Here is a 14006-nt window from a genome sequence, read left to right as displayed (position 1 = left end):
TCGTTTGTGCAAAAGCAATTTCTAGTGATTCTTATTCATCGTTATCAAACTCTTTACTGACGATAACTGAAGCATTTATCACGGTATAATGTTTTATCATGGTACTGTATTGAATTACAAAACAGGTTGAAAGATAAATAAACTTTGTTGTTCTTAAATACAAGATTTAGTTACTTGTTTTGTACTTTTTAAATTAAGATCACAAAGTAACTGCAAAGTTCAAACCATTTAAGATTCAAAGAGACATGGTGGCTTTCAAAAGTCTGAGTCCAATGCTTCTATTTTGCATTTATCAAATTTATTACAGTTTATTTTCATTGCAAATGAACAAGTAACAATGATAACATTGAAGGAAAAGTTTAATTGAAAAAGAAACATGAATTTGAGTTTCCTAGTAATTTGAGATGTCTCCCTATTAGCATCATGGGAATATTGATTTACTGATGGAAAAGTGGTTGACCGATACATTTTCCCGTTTGGATGATTATTTTTTTTAGGGTGCCGAAAATCACTTGCTTGCACGTGAAGTGACAGAGACATGTAAACTACCAGTTACGGTTCATTTTGTTATGTGCCATCATGTTACTACAATTATAGACTGGTGTGCAACACAGTGTCATTTAAACGGTCCGCATATCAGAGTCGCGGCACATGTTTGAGCTCATAAAGTGCTCACCTGTTTCATTCTCCCTCTCTCTCCTCAACAGTTCCCTGTAACTTTTAACTGTCTTGTCTAATGATAAAAAGGCAAATATCAATAAAACTAATATCATATACCGTCTGCAAATATGCGCATATCTCCTTTAAACAGATAATAAACCAACCTCACACAACTTCAGAAGATTCAGCATCCTGTGGAGCACATATTTATTTTCCTCTAAAGCATGTATACTAACAGCCTCTCATCAACAGTTCCCTGTAACTTTTCTAATGATAAAAGGCAAATCAATAAAACTATTATATACCATTTGCAAATACGCAGATATCTTGTTTAAACAGATGTCATTTCACGAACCTCACAAAAATCCAGCGTTTTACTCCTGTCGAGCGCTCATCTAATATTTTCCTCTGAAGCGCATATTCTATCAGCCAGAACCAAAAACTTCAGTATCAGGATCAAGAGTTCCTCTGATTCACAAATCATGAAGACAATCCAAGAAGGTGATCCAGGCCATTTAGACTGTCAGGAGATTGCTGGATCTGCACGAGCGCAACTTCAAGGCAGCATCCGAAACTAGGAAAATGCTGCCTCTGGAGGCTGTATACGGAGGTAGGATGAAAATAAGGTGCTTTTCAAACTGTTCAGAGACCAGTTTCCTTAAGAGTTCCATTCATTCAAAACAGCTGTCAGTGTAACCATTAACTGATTAGGCAGCATGGTAGAAAGTCAGCTGCCTAAGTTTTTGGATGCAAGGAAAAAGTGATTCACATGTGCTATGAGTAAATGTCTACTTCACTATACACTGTATGTACAATTGGTTTGATTCTGTATTTTTTTGTGAAAATGCAATTGCTAATGTGGACATGCCATCCATGGTTTAAGTCAGGGTTATTTCCTTCTTCCTAATATATTAATTTCTTCATGTGCAAATAAATTACAAACATTTGATGACTAAACAGAAATCTGAAGAAACTGCTATCAACCATTTAAAATACAATATAATTTTTTTGTTCTGTGCGAGTAAATATAGTGCTAAATAAGAGTTTATTTTTTTTCAGCAATTTTATTTTTGTTATTTACTATATTAAATTGTGTGAAATAACTTCATTATATCGGCCCAACGGGGGCCCCCCTTCTCTCTGGACATCAGCCGACCACTAGATGAAAACGCTACAGAAATGGTTTAGACATTTTTTTTATGCAAATCTAAACAATTTGGTTAATAGGTTATCTAAAAATTCACAGTATTTCAGTGTTTCCCACACGATTTTGTGAGACTGTGGTGGGTGGACCTTTGACCATTTAGGGCAGAGGTCAGGAACCTTTTTTCACTAAGGAGCCAAGTTTAAAATTTTTGGTTGATGCATTTTTTTCATCCTACCACAAACGAATAACTTACCATTTTCAAAAAAGTTTTTCAATAAAATAAAATGTTTATATTGCCCATAGACTACTCAAAAACAAACAAATATGCAAAAATGAATAGGTAACATGTTGCAATATGGAATTGAGCACACGCGTTTGTGCGGGTCTCCATAAAATTCATTTTACAATTGTTCATGAAAAATGTAACTTCTCTTTTGGGCTGGGCGATATGTACAAAATATTTTAATGATAACTGCATTTAAAATATCACAATATCCAATTATATGGTCAATCCCCAAGGTCGGTGAATATTTTTGCTTTATTGATTTTGCTTTAAAAATTCATTTGAAACACCAACTTAAGACATTTCTAAATTCAAATTGCACTTAAATGAAACGAAAAAAGCCATTAAAATAACGAAGTGATTAAAAAATTCTTATAATCACCTCCCCAAATCCAAACATTTACAGCTTCCAACGGCCCCATTTGCCATCACGCAGGCATCACAAGTGAAAAATTACTAACAGCGTACAAATTAAGAACTAAAGACAATTATAAAATGTAAAGAGTTATAATAATCATCATCATCATAATAACAAATAAGCCTAATTCCCTTGTGTTCCCAAAAAATGCTGCCAAATGTGTGTTCTTATCGAATGTGTATGTATTGCATTTTGGTAACAGTTTATGCTGCCTAAAGGAAATAAAATAAATGATTGGAAAACAACGTGTAAGAGCAAACTGCTCCCTGGAAATAAAGCAAACTAAACTCACAGCACCTCACGAGATGATCGGAGATCATTTGCAGCATTCTCATAGATTATATTATTCTTCCAAACAGTTTTCAGTTGAATGAAACAGAGAAAAAGGAGTGGTAACTCTTTACATGCACTTGTTCCATGAGACAGGGTCCCGTTGCATGCCTCTGAACAAACAGCGAATCAGACATGAACATTTTCTTTTGTCCGTTTTTAAAAATATAATAAAGTGTGTTCAAGCGTGTCTTTTTGACTAACAGCATTTGTCGTCATGTGTCACTCCGAGATGTTTTACAGGTCACCCGCCTGCTGCGGGTAGATGAGCAAAATGACTCACGCATGAAATACATTTGGACGAAGAGCTCGCGAACTGGATTGAGCCTCGTCACATTTTGCGGGTGCTATATCACACCCTGGGTGCACATAAGATAATGAATGTTCATAAAATTGCTCGTAGAAAATGATATAACAGCTAAGGTCAATAGTTATTGGGAAACGAGGACCAGAACTCCATGCATGTGCGTGTCTAGAAGCGCTTTCATTGCACTCGTGAACGGCAGCGCTCACTGCGCACATAAAATCAGTTGCGCATTGGCGGCTTTTCTTTCGTTTGTTCTTCAAAATATAATCAGGTTTTGTCAAACACGCATCTAATTTCTTGTAATATATCACTCCGAGAAGTCTTTCAGGTCGCCTTCCACAGTGGCTGGTACATCAGCAAAATACTCCACATGAAAAATTTTCATTTCAAACCTTGTTCACCAGGAGTAGGGTGTACGACAAATTTGGAAGGAAATCAAAACAGTGTCATTGACTTCAAGCTTTGCAATCACACCCACACAAAATTATCTCTAGTCTGTTTAAAATGATCGTGTTGGTGAATGGTGAGACACCCGGCGAGCCACTTGATTTTTAAAGAAGAGCCACTTGTGGCTCGCAAGCCATAGGTTCCCAACCCCCGCTCTAAGGGGGTCCGGGGGTATGCTCCCCCGTAAGAAAATCAAACAGGGCGCAGTTGTTACTAGAACACTAGCGAATTATAAAATTATGTGCTCTTGATAACTTTGACTAGCACAATAAAAATATGAGCTTTCTAATAAGCGACACAGGCCTAGGCTATCACAAATATAGCTGGATATTTTTTTGTTATTGATGTTTTAATCAGTCTACTTCTCCGGTCGGGCAAGTAAAATTCTCTTTCACTTGCCCCTTCAAAAATCCACTTGTCCCGGACAACCGTTATTGTTGAGCGCTGTGAGCCATCAAAGAAATGAAGCAAAAGTGGTTACCTGTGTTGAACTTGCTCCTCAGATGCTGAAAATATTTACGTTGTCAGAGCCGCTGATAATAAAGTTGACGGTTCCAGTGTGTGAGCATGCGCACGTACAGCGGGGGCTGAGACGGAGAGATGCTTTGCTGAAGCAATGGCGCAAAACACAACGTTAGAGATATTATGATTTTATGAGAGGTGTAAAAATATTTTCGGTTAATTATGAAACTGTGGCGGGACAAATTAGACCACCATAGTCCAGGTAATTAATGGGAAACACTGGTATTTTTAAGTGCTCACGATCACAATATTGTGCATGTTATTTGTCACGGTATACCTCAAATGTCTAACTGTGAATACTTTTTCCAACTAAACAATGGATAAAAAATGCTTTGTCTAAACTTAGTCAAAAATAAATCAATTTGTAATAATATGTAACTAAGAGTTTGACTCGTACAAACTAAATAAAATGGTACCGTATTGCATAGATAGTACTGTCTCTGCTAGTCACCAAACATGTGAGAAAGAAACAATTAAGTGAATCATTTGCAAAATAGGATGACTGTAATAGACATATACACAGGGTTCATACAGATGCTTCAAAGTTCAATTCAAGGACTTTAAGCACATTTTTATTTATTTTCAAGGACTATGCTCGAGATGTCATTAAAAAGAATTCTTTATTTGTTCATTATAAATAAAAAAAATATTGTATTCACTCAGTTAATTTATTTTTTATAAAACACCACTTATTACAAGTACAACATATCTCAATGTGCATCTTTAACTACATATTCTCAGTACCAATTCTTGGTTCATTCATGACAAAATGTATGTGTTATTGTAGTGTGCTCCCTTAAAATGCACTTTGCTTTCCAACAAAAGTGTATAACTGTGTCCGTAAACAGTAGTCCATATGACTCGTGTGCTGTGTTCCATGTTTTCTAAAGTCACACAACAGATTTATGAGGAACTGACCCAAACTGCAAATGGGTCACTCTCAAAAAATTTTTACTTTCCAACTTACAAAATATTTAAATTTCCCATTCAGTTCAGTTTTTGTCCATAAACGCTGAGGGTAAACATTTTGTAACCTGTTGACATTATTTTTATTCATAAAGAACAACTTGGCTGTTGCTCTTTTATTATTTAATTTTGTTTCACGAACGAAGTTAACACTAAATTAACACTAATGAGGGTTAAATCGGTTACAACACCAAATTTTGAGGGTTCAATGGGGTACAACACCACATGTGTGTGTGAAAATATTACAGTTAAAATGTGAATTAATAACCTTTTAACATGCTGGAAAAAAATCACTATATGCATATTTAAGCAGCCTCTGAAAATATTTTTAAAACATTAATAAAAATAAATAAATAAAAAGTTTTGCCATGCCATGAAATTAAGGGACAAACATTATTTTTAAATTATTCAAATTATTATTCATAATTTTGTTTTGCTATTTTTGAACACTTGTTTGGCCTTGCACTAATGCTTCTATTAAAAATAAATACATAACTTTAAATGTCATAGAAGTCATGTAACAGATGAAGGGGACAAGGATTTTTTTTTCTTCAGGCAATTGATTTCATATATATATATATATATTATATAATTCAAACAGAGTCAAGCCATTTCATATCATTAAAGGTTAGGTTATAGAATGATACCTTTTATTTGTTCGCTATTAGGAAGCTATTTCATTACTAATAAAGTCAAGGGACATGTTTGTCAACATATTTTGATACTGACCCAAATGTTGTCAGAAATAACCTATTTTGTGAGACACAAAACTGTCTTTACACCAGGGGGCGCTAGACGGCACACAAAACTGAATCCTCCATTGATCTGCATTCAAATCTCAGAACGTTTTACACCTCATCTAATTTTTTTCACTCTGGAGAGTCATTTTTAATTAAAACTGATAGTTGCAAGAATTTATACTTGTTAAATCCGCCACAGCTGTATATATAAAATATATCTTTTCAAAATCCTCCAGTAACACTTGATTGTGATTGGCCCATTCTGAACAGCGCTGCCAAAAGTAACACGTGCCACGTGACAGCGCCGTCTATGCGCGGCCAGCTTGAGCAGCGGTCTAGTTGGTCTGTCGTCATGTTTTTCCGAAAATAAAGACATTTAATTTATTAAATGATTTAAGCAACGTATTTTACGTTTTTCTATAATTCAAGCACCTCTTGGTAAAATAGCTATTTTCAAGGGTTTTCCTGGACTTAAATTTGAAAAAGCCAAATTCAAGCACCTTGTACGAACTCTGTATACAGGAGTATCAAACTGTTTAACGAACACGTGGAGACTTCTTGTCGTTTAGTATTGTGTGTTCTGGTTGGCTGAAGTGTATCTGCCTCATATTTGACGGCGACGAAAAGCCCGCCTGACATGAAACGCGTTGAACAGCACATGGCCCAAACATTTGCTTTGTCACTTGTAATTTAATTGACGCTTAAAATCAAAGCCACATACATAACAAAATGTACATTAATGACAATGACCCTAAAACAACATGGATTTTAGCGACATCTACGTTTATGTCATTCAAAAAGTATTGACGTGCCTTGTTTAAATGTGTCCTTCGTTGATCATACTTCGTTTACGTTAACAGAAATGTACATTTTAATGGTGAAGTTGAATAGTTACTGACCTTCCAAACAGACAGGACGCAGTAAGGGGAAATTCAGTGCCATCTCCTCCGTTCCTCTTGATCACCACTATCTTCCCCAGCAAAGGCATTTTAAAACAACTTACCTTATTTAGTAAAAACAAACACACACAAAAACTCTTAGAAAAACTCAATTACAGATGAGCATTTTCATCCATGTAAATAAATTATTTCATTTTAATCTCTTAAGAATCTATAATAATGTTCATATTCTCTTGGAATTTGGTGTTAACCACAATACACGGAACTAAGTATAATTTTTTTGGATATACCGTATTGATATAAAGTTTTAATATATAGATTGCATGCACACGCACTGTTAATAGTAAATTATTTTGCCAGCATGGCCAAGAGAAAAGAAACATTACACACTAGTCAAAAAGCAGACGTAGCATATAAATCCATATATTTGCTAATCAGGACAGATGGGAACACATATTACTGGCTACTTTCGCTACAAAGAAACTACTAGTTTGGTTTATTTAACTGAAACTGTTAAAGCAGTCGTCGACAGACAATGTTACCGTGACAACAACGCTTGTGTAGAAACCGTCTATCTCAGACATCAAAATAAAAAGTCTTTACCTGAGTTACCGATGTCCAATCCTGACTTTTTTTTTCTTTTTTTTTCAACAAAACCAGATTATTTCAGCATTTGATTTCTTATCCCGATCGGTGCACCTCCGTACTACTATTAACTCGCACTACTATAAACAACAGCAGCAGCGCGAAACAACACAACTCGCCTTACTGGCAGTCAGATATATCCCTCCGCAAAAAAGATCAAATAACCACCAGTTATTTACTAGCATGTAAATATAATAACGTAATATTATATAATTAAAAATGTACCTTAATCGACCTCGTCAGAACTGAGATTAATTTAGAATATAATACATTATAAAATGAGGGTTTATTTTCTCTGTCAATCTGCGGAAGAATAAAAGGCGGATAACTACCAATGTTTGAAAGATATTCAAAATACCGCGCGAAGGCCTCTGATTGGCTATAAAAATTGTCACAGCCAATAGAATTTGGTGTTGACTTAGAGCGACTGTAAAGACGGCCAATTGAAACCACGTTGAATTTGCAACCGCTCGTTTAAACCGATTCAAACTGAACATGACCCGCCCTAGTCTGTTCAGCGGGGAGACAAGAGAGACCGGAAACACTGCACTGCAGTACATTACAAAGAGTAAATCTCTAAGAACAAAAATCCACATAAAAAAAAAAAAAGACTTAGTGATGACCACACACAATTTAAACAACATTACCCGCTAATAGACTGTTGGAAATGCAGTGTTTTAATGCACATTTTAACACATTATCGTAAAAGCACAACACTGTAGTTAAACAGTTTTATGCAACGACCCTCAAATATGATCCACTTGTGAGGGACCTTCTCCTTAAATTAAAGACAGCTACTTTATATATTTCATGTATATATATATATATATATATATATATATATATATATATATCCATATATATTGTTTGAGGAAAAATAGTAAGCGTGATATTCTGAAGACAACATTTTTGCTACATTTTATTTTTTTTATTTTTTTTACTTTGTATTAAGTGTATCTTTTTTTACTCACTATTAGTATAATTTCTAGATGTATATACTTGAAGAGAAACATTTGGAGAAACCAGCTTTACAGAGAATTGGCTTATAACCTCCAGTGAATGAACAACTAGAAATAAATAAAAATGTTATTTTCATAAACTGTGTACCTATATATGCAGATTTGTTTTCAGGTCATACAGTTGGACCCCAGTTTGACATGTCAGTTGTGATTACTTGTGTCAATTAAAATACATAATCGAGTTGGATACATTTAAACTGGTAATGCACGAAGGACTATGTTAAATTCATTACACACAGACTGTACAATTGTTACAGAGGTGTGTGGCAAATGTAACAATGAATAATAAAGCACTATAATATTAATATAGGGTACAACAGGGCTAAAGGCACACTTTGAGGAAATGTGCTTTTTTTCTGGCCACAAAGTGTCTCAAGATTCAAGAGATACTTTTATTTTTATTGAATATTGAATATTGAAGGAGCAGCATCATTTGTGTGAAAAGAAATAACAACAGAAGGTTGTTTTGAATATAATTCTTTCTTTTAAAAAAAATAAAAAAAGGTGGCAAGGGAGCCTTTTACCCACACTACACTTAGGGTAAAAGGCTCCCTCACTTGGGGTAGAAGGCCCCCAGCGGGGTTATACTGATATAGTGTACATACCGGGGCAATAGTTATAGGGCACAATTTGTCAACTAATGCTAATACATTTGAGACAGCAAGATGCTTTTTTGTGTAACAAAGTAATATACTGCTTATTCAAAATAACCACTTTAGAAAAGGGTGCATAATTTCTTGTTCATTTCAATCATATTTGACATTTCGTTACTTTAATGTATTCCATAAGCAAATTAATCTCCATTGTGATCGGATCAGTCAATGTGAGCCCACTTTGAACATTCTTCATATCAAATCTACTCCCCCCATAAGAAACACAATGTGTTTAATAGGGGCCTTTAGCCCCTGCAACAGGGGCTTTCACTTATTGGACAGTTATTGATTTTTCTTTTTTTTTTTTTTTTTTTTGTATAATCACCTTGAACAAAATTGAATATGACAAATAAGTACAGTATTTTGTTTCAAAATAAATGTGATAATTTCAAGGATATTCAGCAGCTACATACATTTACAACATTTTAAATTTTGCAGTTCATAGTGTAAAACAGGTGTTTAGAAGAGTACTCTGCTAGTTTATTGATGCTATAGTGTTTTGGGAGAATTAAAGGAGCCTTTTACCCCGTGGAGCCTTTAGCCCCATTGTACCCTATATATGTAATGTGTATCTAATGTTAGTCAGTAAACAACACAGTATTAGACTATGAAGCACAGACTAAAATATAAACATACTTAGATAGCACACATCACCCAGACCTCTATTTGATGTGCATTTTAATTTGGAACTGAATTTTTTTTTTAGAGTGTTTGCTCATCTGCAACACGTCTATTAGACATTTCCTCTCGGATGTCAAAAGGATATTCAGCAGATGTCTTTTAGAGAGTTATGATTTAGAATTTATGTAAATCTGCTCTTTTTAAGATGTTTATAAAAAAAAAAATTGAATGTTGTGCTATCCAGATGAAACATTCTTAAACAGATATCTTGAAGATAGTCATTTTACACAGCAAGTTGAAATGGAAATTACTGTATATTTTTAAAATAACAAAATTAACTTTTAAATAACTTTGCCTCAAAGAGTTTTTAAATGACAACATAAGTAGAGCACAAACGTAGTTAAGCTCCAGGTATACTAGCAGTGTGCGTGCTTTGTTTGCTTTCTGTGTATTCTTCATGAACTGAACATCATTTCGGCTTCTCTAAAAGAAACTCTTACATTCATACAGACTGAATCATCATAGATGTTTTGTAATATTGTGACCAAATCAGACCAGAAAACAACACACCATTTGTAACTTCTGAATGAGAGATCTTTACAATGATGTACCAGTAGGTGTGTGTACTCACCGGTCACACGACTTATGGATTAATATGTAAATGTTGGCGAATTAGTGCTAACTTTAGATCTGTTTAAGTCTTTCCTTGGTATGGATCAAAAGCTATTATCAATGTTTTTCTTGATATTGTCTTTCAGGTGTTTTTGCATTCACTGCCATTGCTTCCTTCCGCTGATGGTCACAAATATTGACTGAAACAGATGGATAAGCACTTCATCTTTTTACCAAGTTAAAAGAATGGTCCACTAGGTGGAGATCCCCTCAGGAGTGAAGATGTCTGCAGCCCTATACAATCACGGCAACTTATAACAAGCTTGGCATCCCGCCCCCACTGCACGTTTCACTGCGAGCATATAACCGGAACATACTGCCATCTCACAAGAATTTCCTTCTTCAGGGTTGTGATTTCATCTCTGGTGCTCTAAATGCCTGCATCTTCACTTCGTTATTGATCCAGCACACCATCACAGCGAGTGGATTCTTTTTCTATTTCTCTGTGGCGCTCCGACGATCGAGCACTTCCCCATCGTGTTCTGGCAGACATTGGTGTATCCTTTTCACACTATATTTGTGTTGTGTTGTTGTAATAAAGAATATTACTGTATACACAAGCACTAAAAGAGGTGTTTGCTTAACGACGTCTTTGTACAGATGCCGTTGAGCAAATGTTTCTACTATTTCATGAAAACAAAGAGATATATCCATCTGTCTGACAGACATGAGCGCTGTTTTACATAAGCGGCACTCATTGAGACTGATTGCGTTCTCTGTGAATGCATGAATCTCAAGACGCTTTGCTTTTGGCTTGCTTTTGTTCTGAAAGCCAAATCCGTTCCCCTCTACTCCCACCATACTCCTTCTGTGGCTCTCGAGGGACCACAAGATGGAGGAGCGCAAGGTCGCTATACAGAACAAGGAGAGTTTGAGGATGATTTGCTGCCAACTCGGGCCATGCATTTCTCCTCTTCTCCATCAAAGCAGCTTTGCCTGGCCAGTATGGCCACGATTATCTGTGCGCTGGCACGCATGCTATGATCATGTTCGGCGGAGAATATGAAATGGAGGGGTGTTTTATCACTGACAATTATCCTTGCCAGGCACGCAGTGCTCGTTGAGTTTGTGATCATTATGAGCACATGACACTCAAAGCGCTTTGCTCTTGGCTTGATTCTGGGGAAGCTGACGACGGTCCCCTCTCTATGTCTAGCGAGGATGGGATACAGAGCACAGAGAATTTGAGGATGATTCGATGTGCTTGAGCTTGCGTCTCTCCTCTTCTCTATCTCCAGCATCCTCGCCTCTTCAGAAATGTGAGCCAGGAGTGAGTTTTTGGTGTGAAACAGGTCATTCCGATGCCTGTTTTCACTTTTGTTGGCGCTATGTCCAATACGTGGTTTTTAGGCACATCCATGTTGCCTAGTGGCCCTCTCGCTTTCCCAGCTGTTGCAAGCCGTGAACGAGTTTGTGGTGTGACACAGGCCACTTCGATGCCTGTTTTTACTGTTGTTGATGCCATGCCAGAAGACTGCCATGCCACAACACGGAAATCTTAGGCGCCTTCATGACTGTTTGTGTTGCTGTTGGCTCTGTGCCATGATTGTCATGTTCCAACAAAGTTGGAAAGCACCATTTTTGTTGCACGAGGAACAAAACTATTCACTATAGAGACTATGTGCTTCAGTTTGCCAGGCATCCGTCTCACTTCAACAGCATCTTCTCCTCCGCCATCACAGTGCGAGACAAGCAGATTTTGTGCTCAGATTTTTTCGTGCCGGTGCGCAGAAAGGCTTCTACAGCCGCTATTTACTGCTAGTGTCAGGTAGGACAGCGGGCTACGGCCATGCTAGGCTTCAGGTTCACGGTCTGATCTGAATGAACAACACTGAATTTGTGGCTCCATAGTCCACACATTGTCACTTTTAGTACTCCATGGCAGGCTTCACTAGGCTTGGACGCCCTAGCTCACAAATGGCTGGCTAGACTTAAATACAGTATGCACTCTCTCCCATCCACTTGCTACACAGATTGTTGTGCAAGATTCAGGAAGACAGGGATACAGGGTTGCTAACTGCACCAGAGTGGCACAGTGGCTTTTGGTTCCCTGAGCTGGTACAGCTACTGGATGATTTCCCATAGCCATTTCCTTTGTAGAGGAATCTGCTCTCACAAGCCGAGACACGATCTAGCATCCCCTACATGAGTTGTGGAGACTTCATGTGTGGCCCCTAGGGCTATATGCCTTGAAATGGCGAGTTTTTGATGACTGGTGTGCAGGCAGCGAGATGATTCAGACCCTCTCGTCCCGTTCTATGTTTCCTCACTAATGTGTGGGTGTGGGGTTACACCTCTTGGTGTTTTTCTATCCAATGTTTCACTACCCCGTTGGCTAGTGTCATTGTAAATCCCTGCACATCTGTGCTAAAGGGTATTTTAGGTTGTGTTTGAGCTTTTCTACCTCTTTTTGGCTAGTAGTGCAATATGTGTGTGCAATCAGTAGCACAGCATGATGACATAATTTCCTACAAAGAGCTACTCTCAATAATCATTCTATAGGTAAAATTGGGGGGTATTTTACTTCCTTCCTGTAAAGAAGAGGTTTCTTTCCTGTGATTAATATATATATATATATATATACATGCATTCAAAGAATTTTCACAAATGTCCATGAGAATTTGTTAATTCAACAAAGACTGAGTTAATTGTACATTTTAAATAAAAAAAACAACTCAACGAGACAAAAAGAAGTAGAGTTTAAATAAAATCATTTAAAATTGTTATTACATTAAAGGCATTCATTTATTGGGACAGTTACTTTCTAAAGATATGCAGATAGGGTGGTGTTTTTATATTTTTTATATAAAATATTTTATGAAAATAATTAAACTGTTCATGATAAAGGTTTCTTTGGTAGAAAGGATCTTTTCAGACAAGTTAAGATGTTACTTCCTACTGCCAAGATTAAAATTTATGGGCACTGGAGGAAGAATGCATAACTGGATAATGAATTAATTTGAGTAGACAGTTTTGGTTGGATTTGCCTTAAATATGTCCATTATATATCCAATAGACCAGTGGTTCTAAACCAGGGGGCCTCAGCAAACTTCCAAGAGGCCCTCAAAATGACTTGAAATTTTCATAAGTGCAAACTACAAAGGAGAATTAAAAAAGGGCTTTAAAGCCTGGACACCCATGAATTAAGAACTAAGTTTTTCTCCTCTGTAAATATGTTCAGTTCTAATGAACTTTAATTGAAGGAAAATGCTAATTCAATAATTAAAAGCCTTATGACCCATATCTCCCACCTTGGTCTCTTAGATCCTCTGAATTTAGTATTTTGTCTGTTCCGATTTCGACTGTCCTCTGTGGGCAGTCTTTCTGAGCTGTTGCTCCTAAGCAATGGAATTCACTACCTCTTAATCTTCACAATATATCCTCTTAACTTTCAAGTCTCAGCTTAAAATAATGCTTTTTTACTATGCATTTGGACTCACTGTAATAGTTCTATTTTGATTTGCAATCTCTGATGTGATCTGATGTGTTGATTTTTTTTTTGTGTGTGTTAGTATTGTACCTAATTGAATCAGTTATATATGCTGTAAAGTGACCTTGAGCTTGGGATACAAATTAATAAATAAAACTTATAAATAAAATATAAATATCCCCTTTTCTCCCAATTTGGAATGCCCAATTCCCTCTACTTAGTAGGTCCTCGTGGTGGTGCGGTTACT

The 14006-nt window shown here is 36.4% G+C and overlaps 1 protein-coding gene across 2 annotated transcripts in view; it reads right to left on the bottom strand.

Annotated features, from left to right (window-relative positions):
* The window catches only part of mki67 (marker of proliferation Ki-67), a 30816-nt gene extending 23348 nt beyond the window's left edge, over positions 1–7468 (bottom strand). The window contains exons 1-2 of one of the 2 annotated variants that reach the window (XM_051674456.1): positions 7323–7468; positions 6720–6823 (exon numbers count right to left, since the gene is read on the bottom strand). In XM_051674456.1, the coding sequence (XP_051530416.1) occupies positions 6720–6808 (89 nt within the window). In that variant the 5' untranslated portion in view covers positions 6809–6823; positions 7323–7468. The remainder of the gene's footprint in view (positions 1–6719; positions 6824–7322) is intronic. The other variant, XM_051674458.1, reaches the window with a different exon arrangement.
* Positions 7469–14006: the final 6538 nt, after the last annotated feature.

Source organism: Myxocyprinus asiaticus, chromosome 36 (genome assembly GCF_019703515.2).
Source record: "Myxocyprinus asiaticus isolate MX2 ecotype Aquarium Trade chromosome 36, UBuf_Myxa_2, whole genome shotgun sequence".
In the NCBI taxonomy this organism is placed as follows: domain Eukaryota; kingdom Metazoa; phylum Chordata; class Actinopteri; order Cypriniformes; family Catostomidae; genus Myxocyprinus; species Myxocyprinus asiaticus.
Note: the sequence above shows the minus strand (reverse complement) of the source record. Positions and strands in the feature narration are given on the sequence as shown.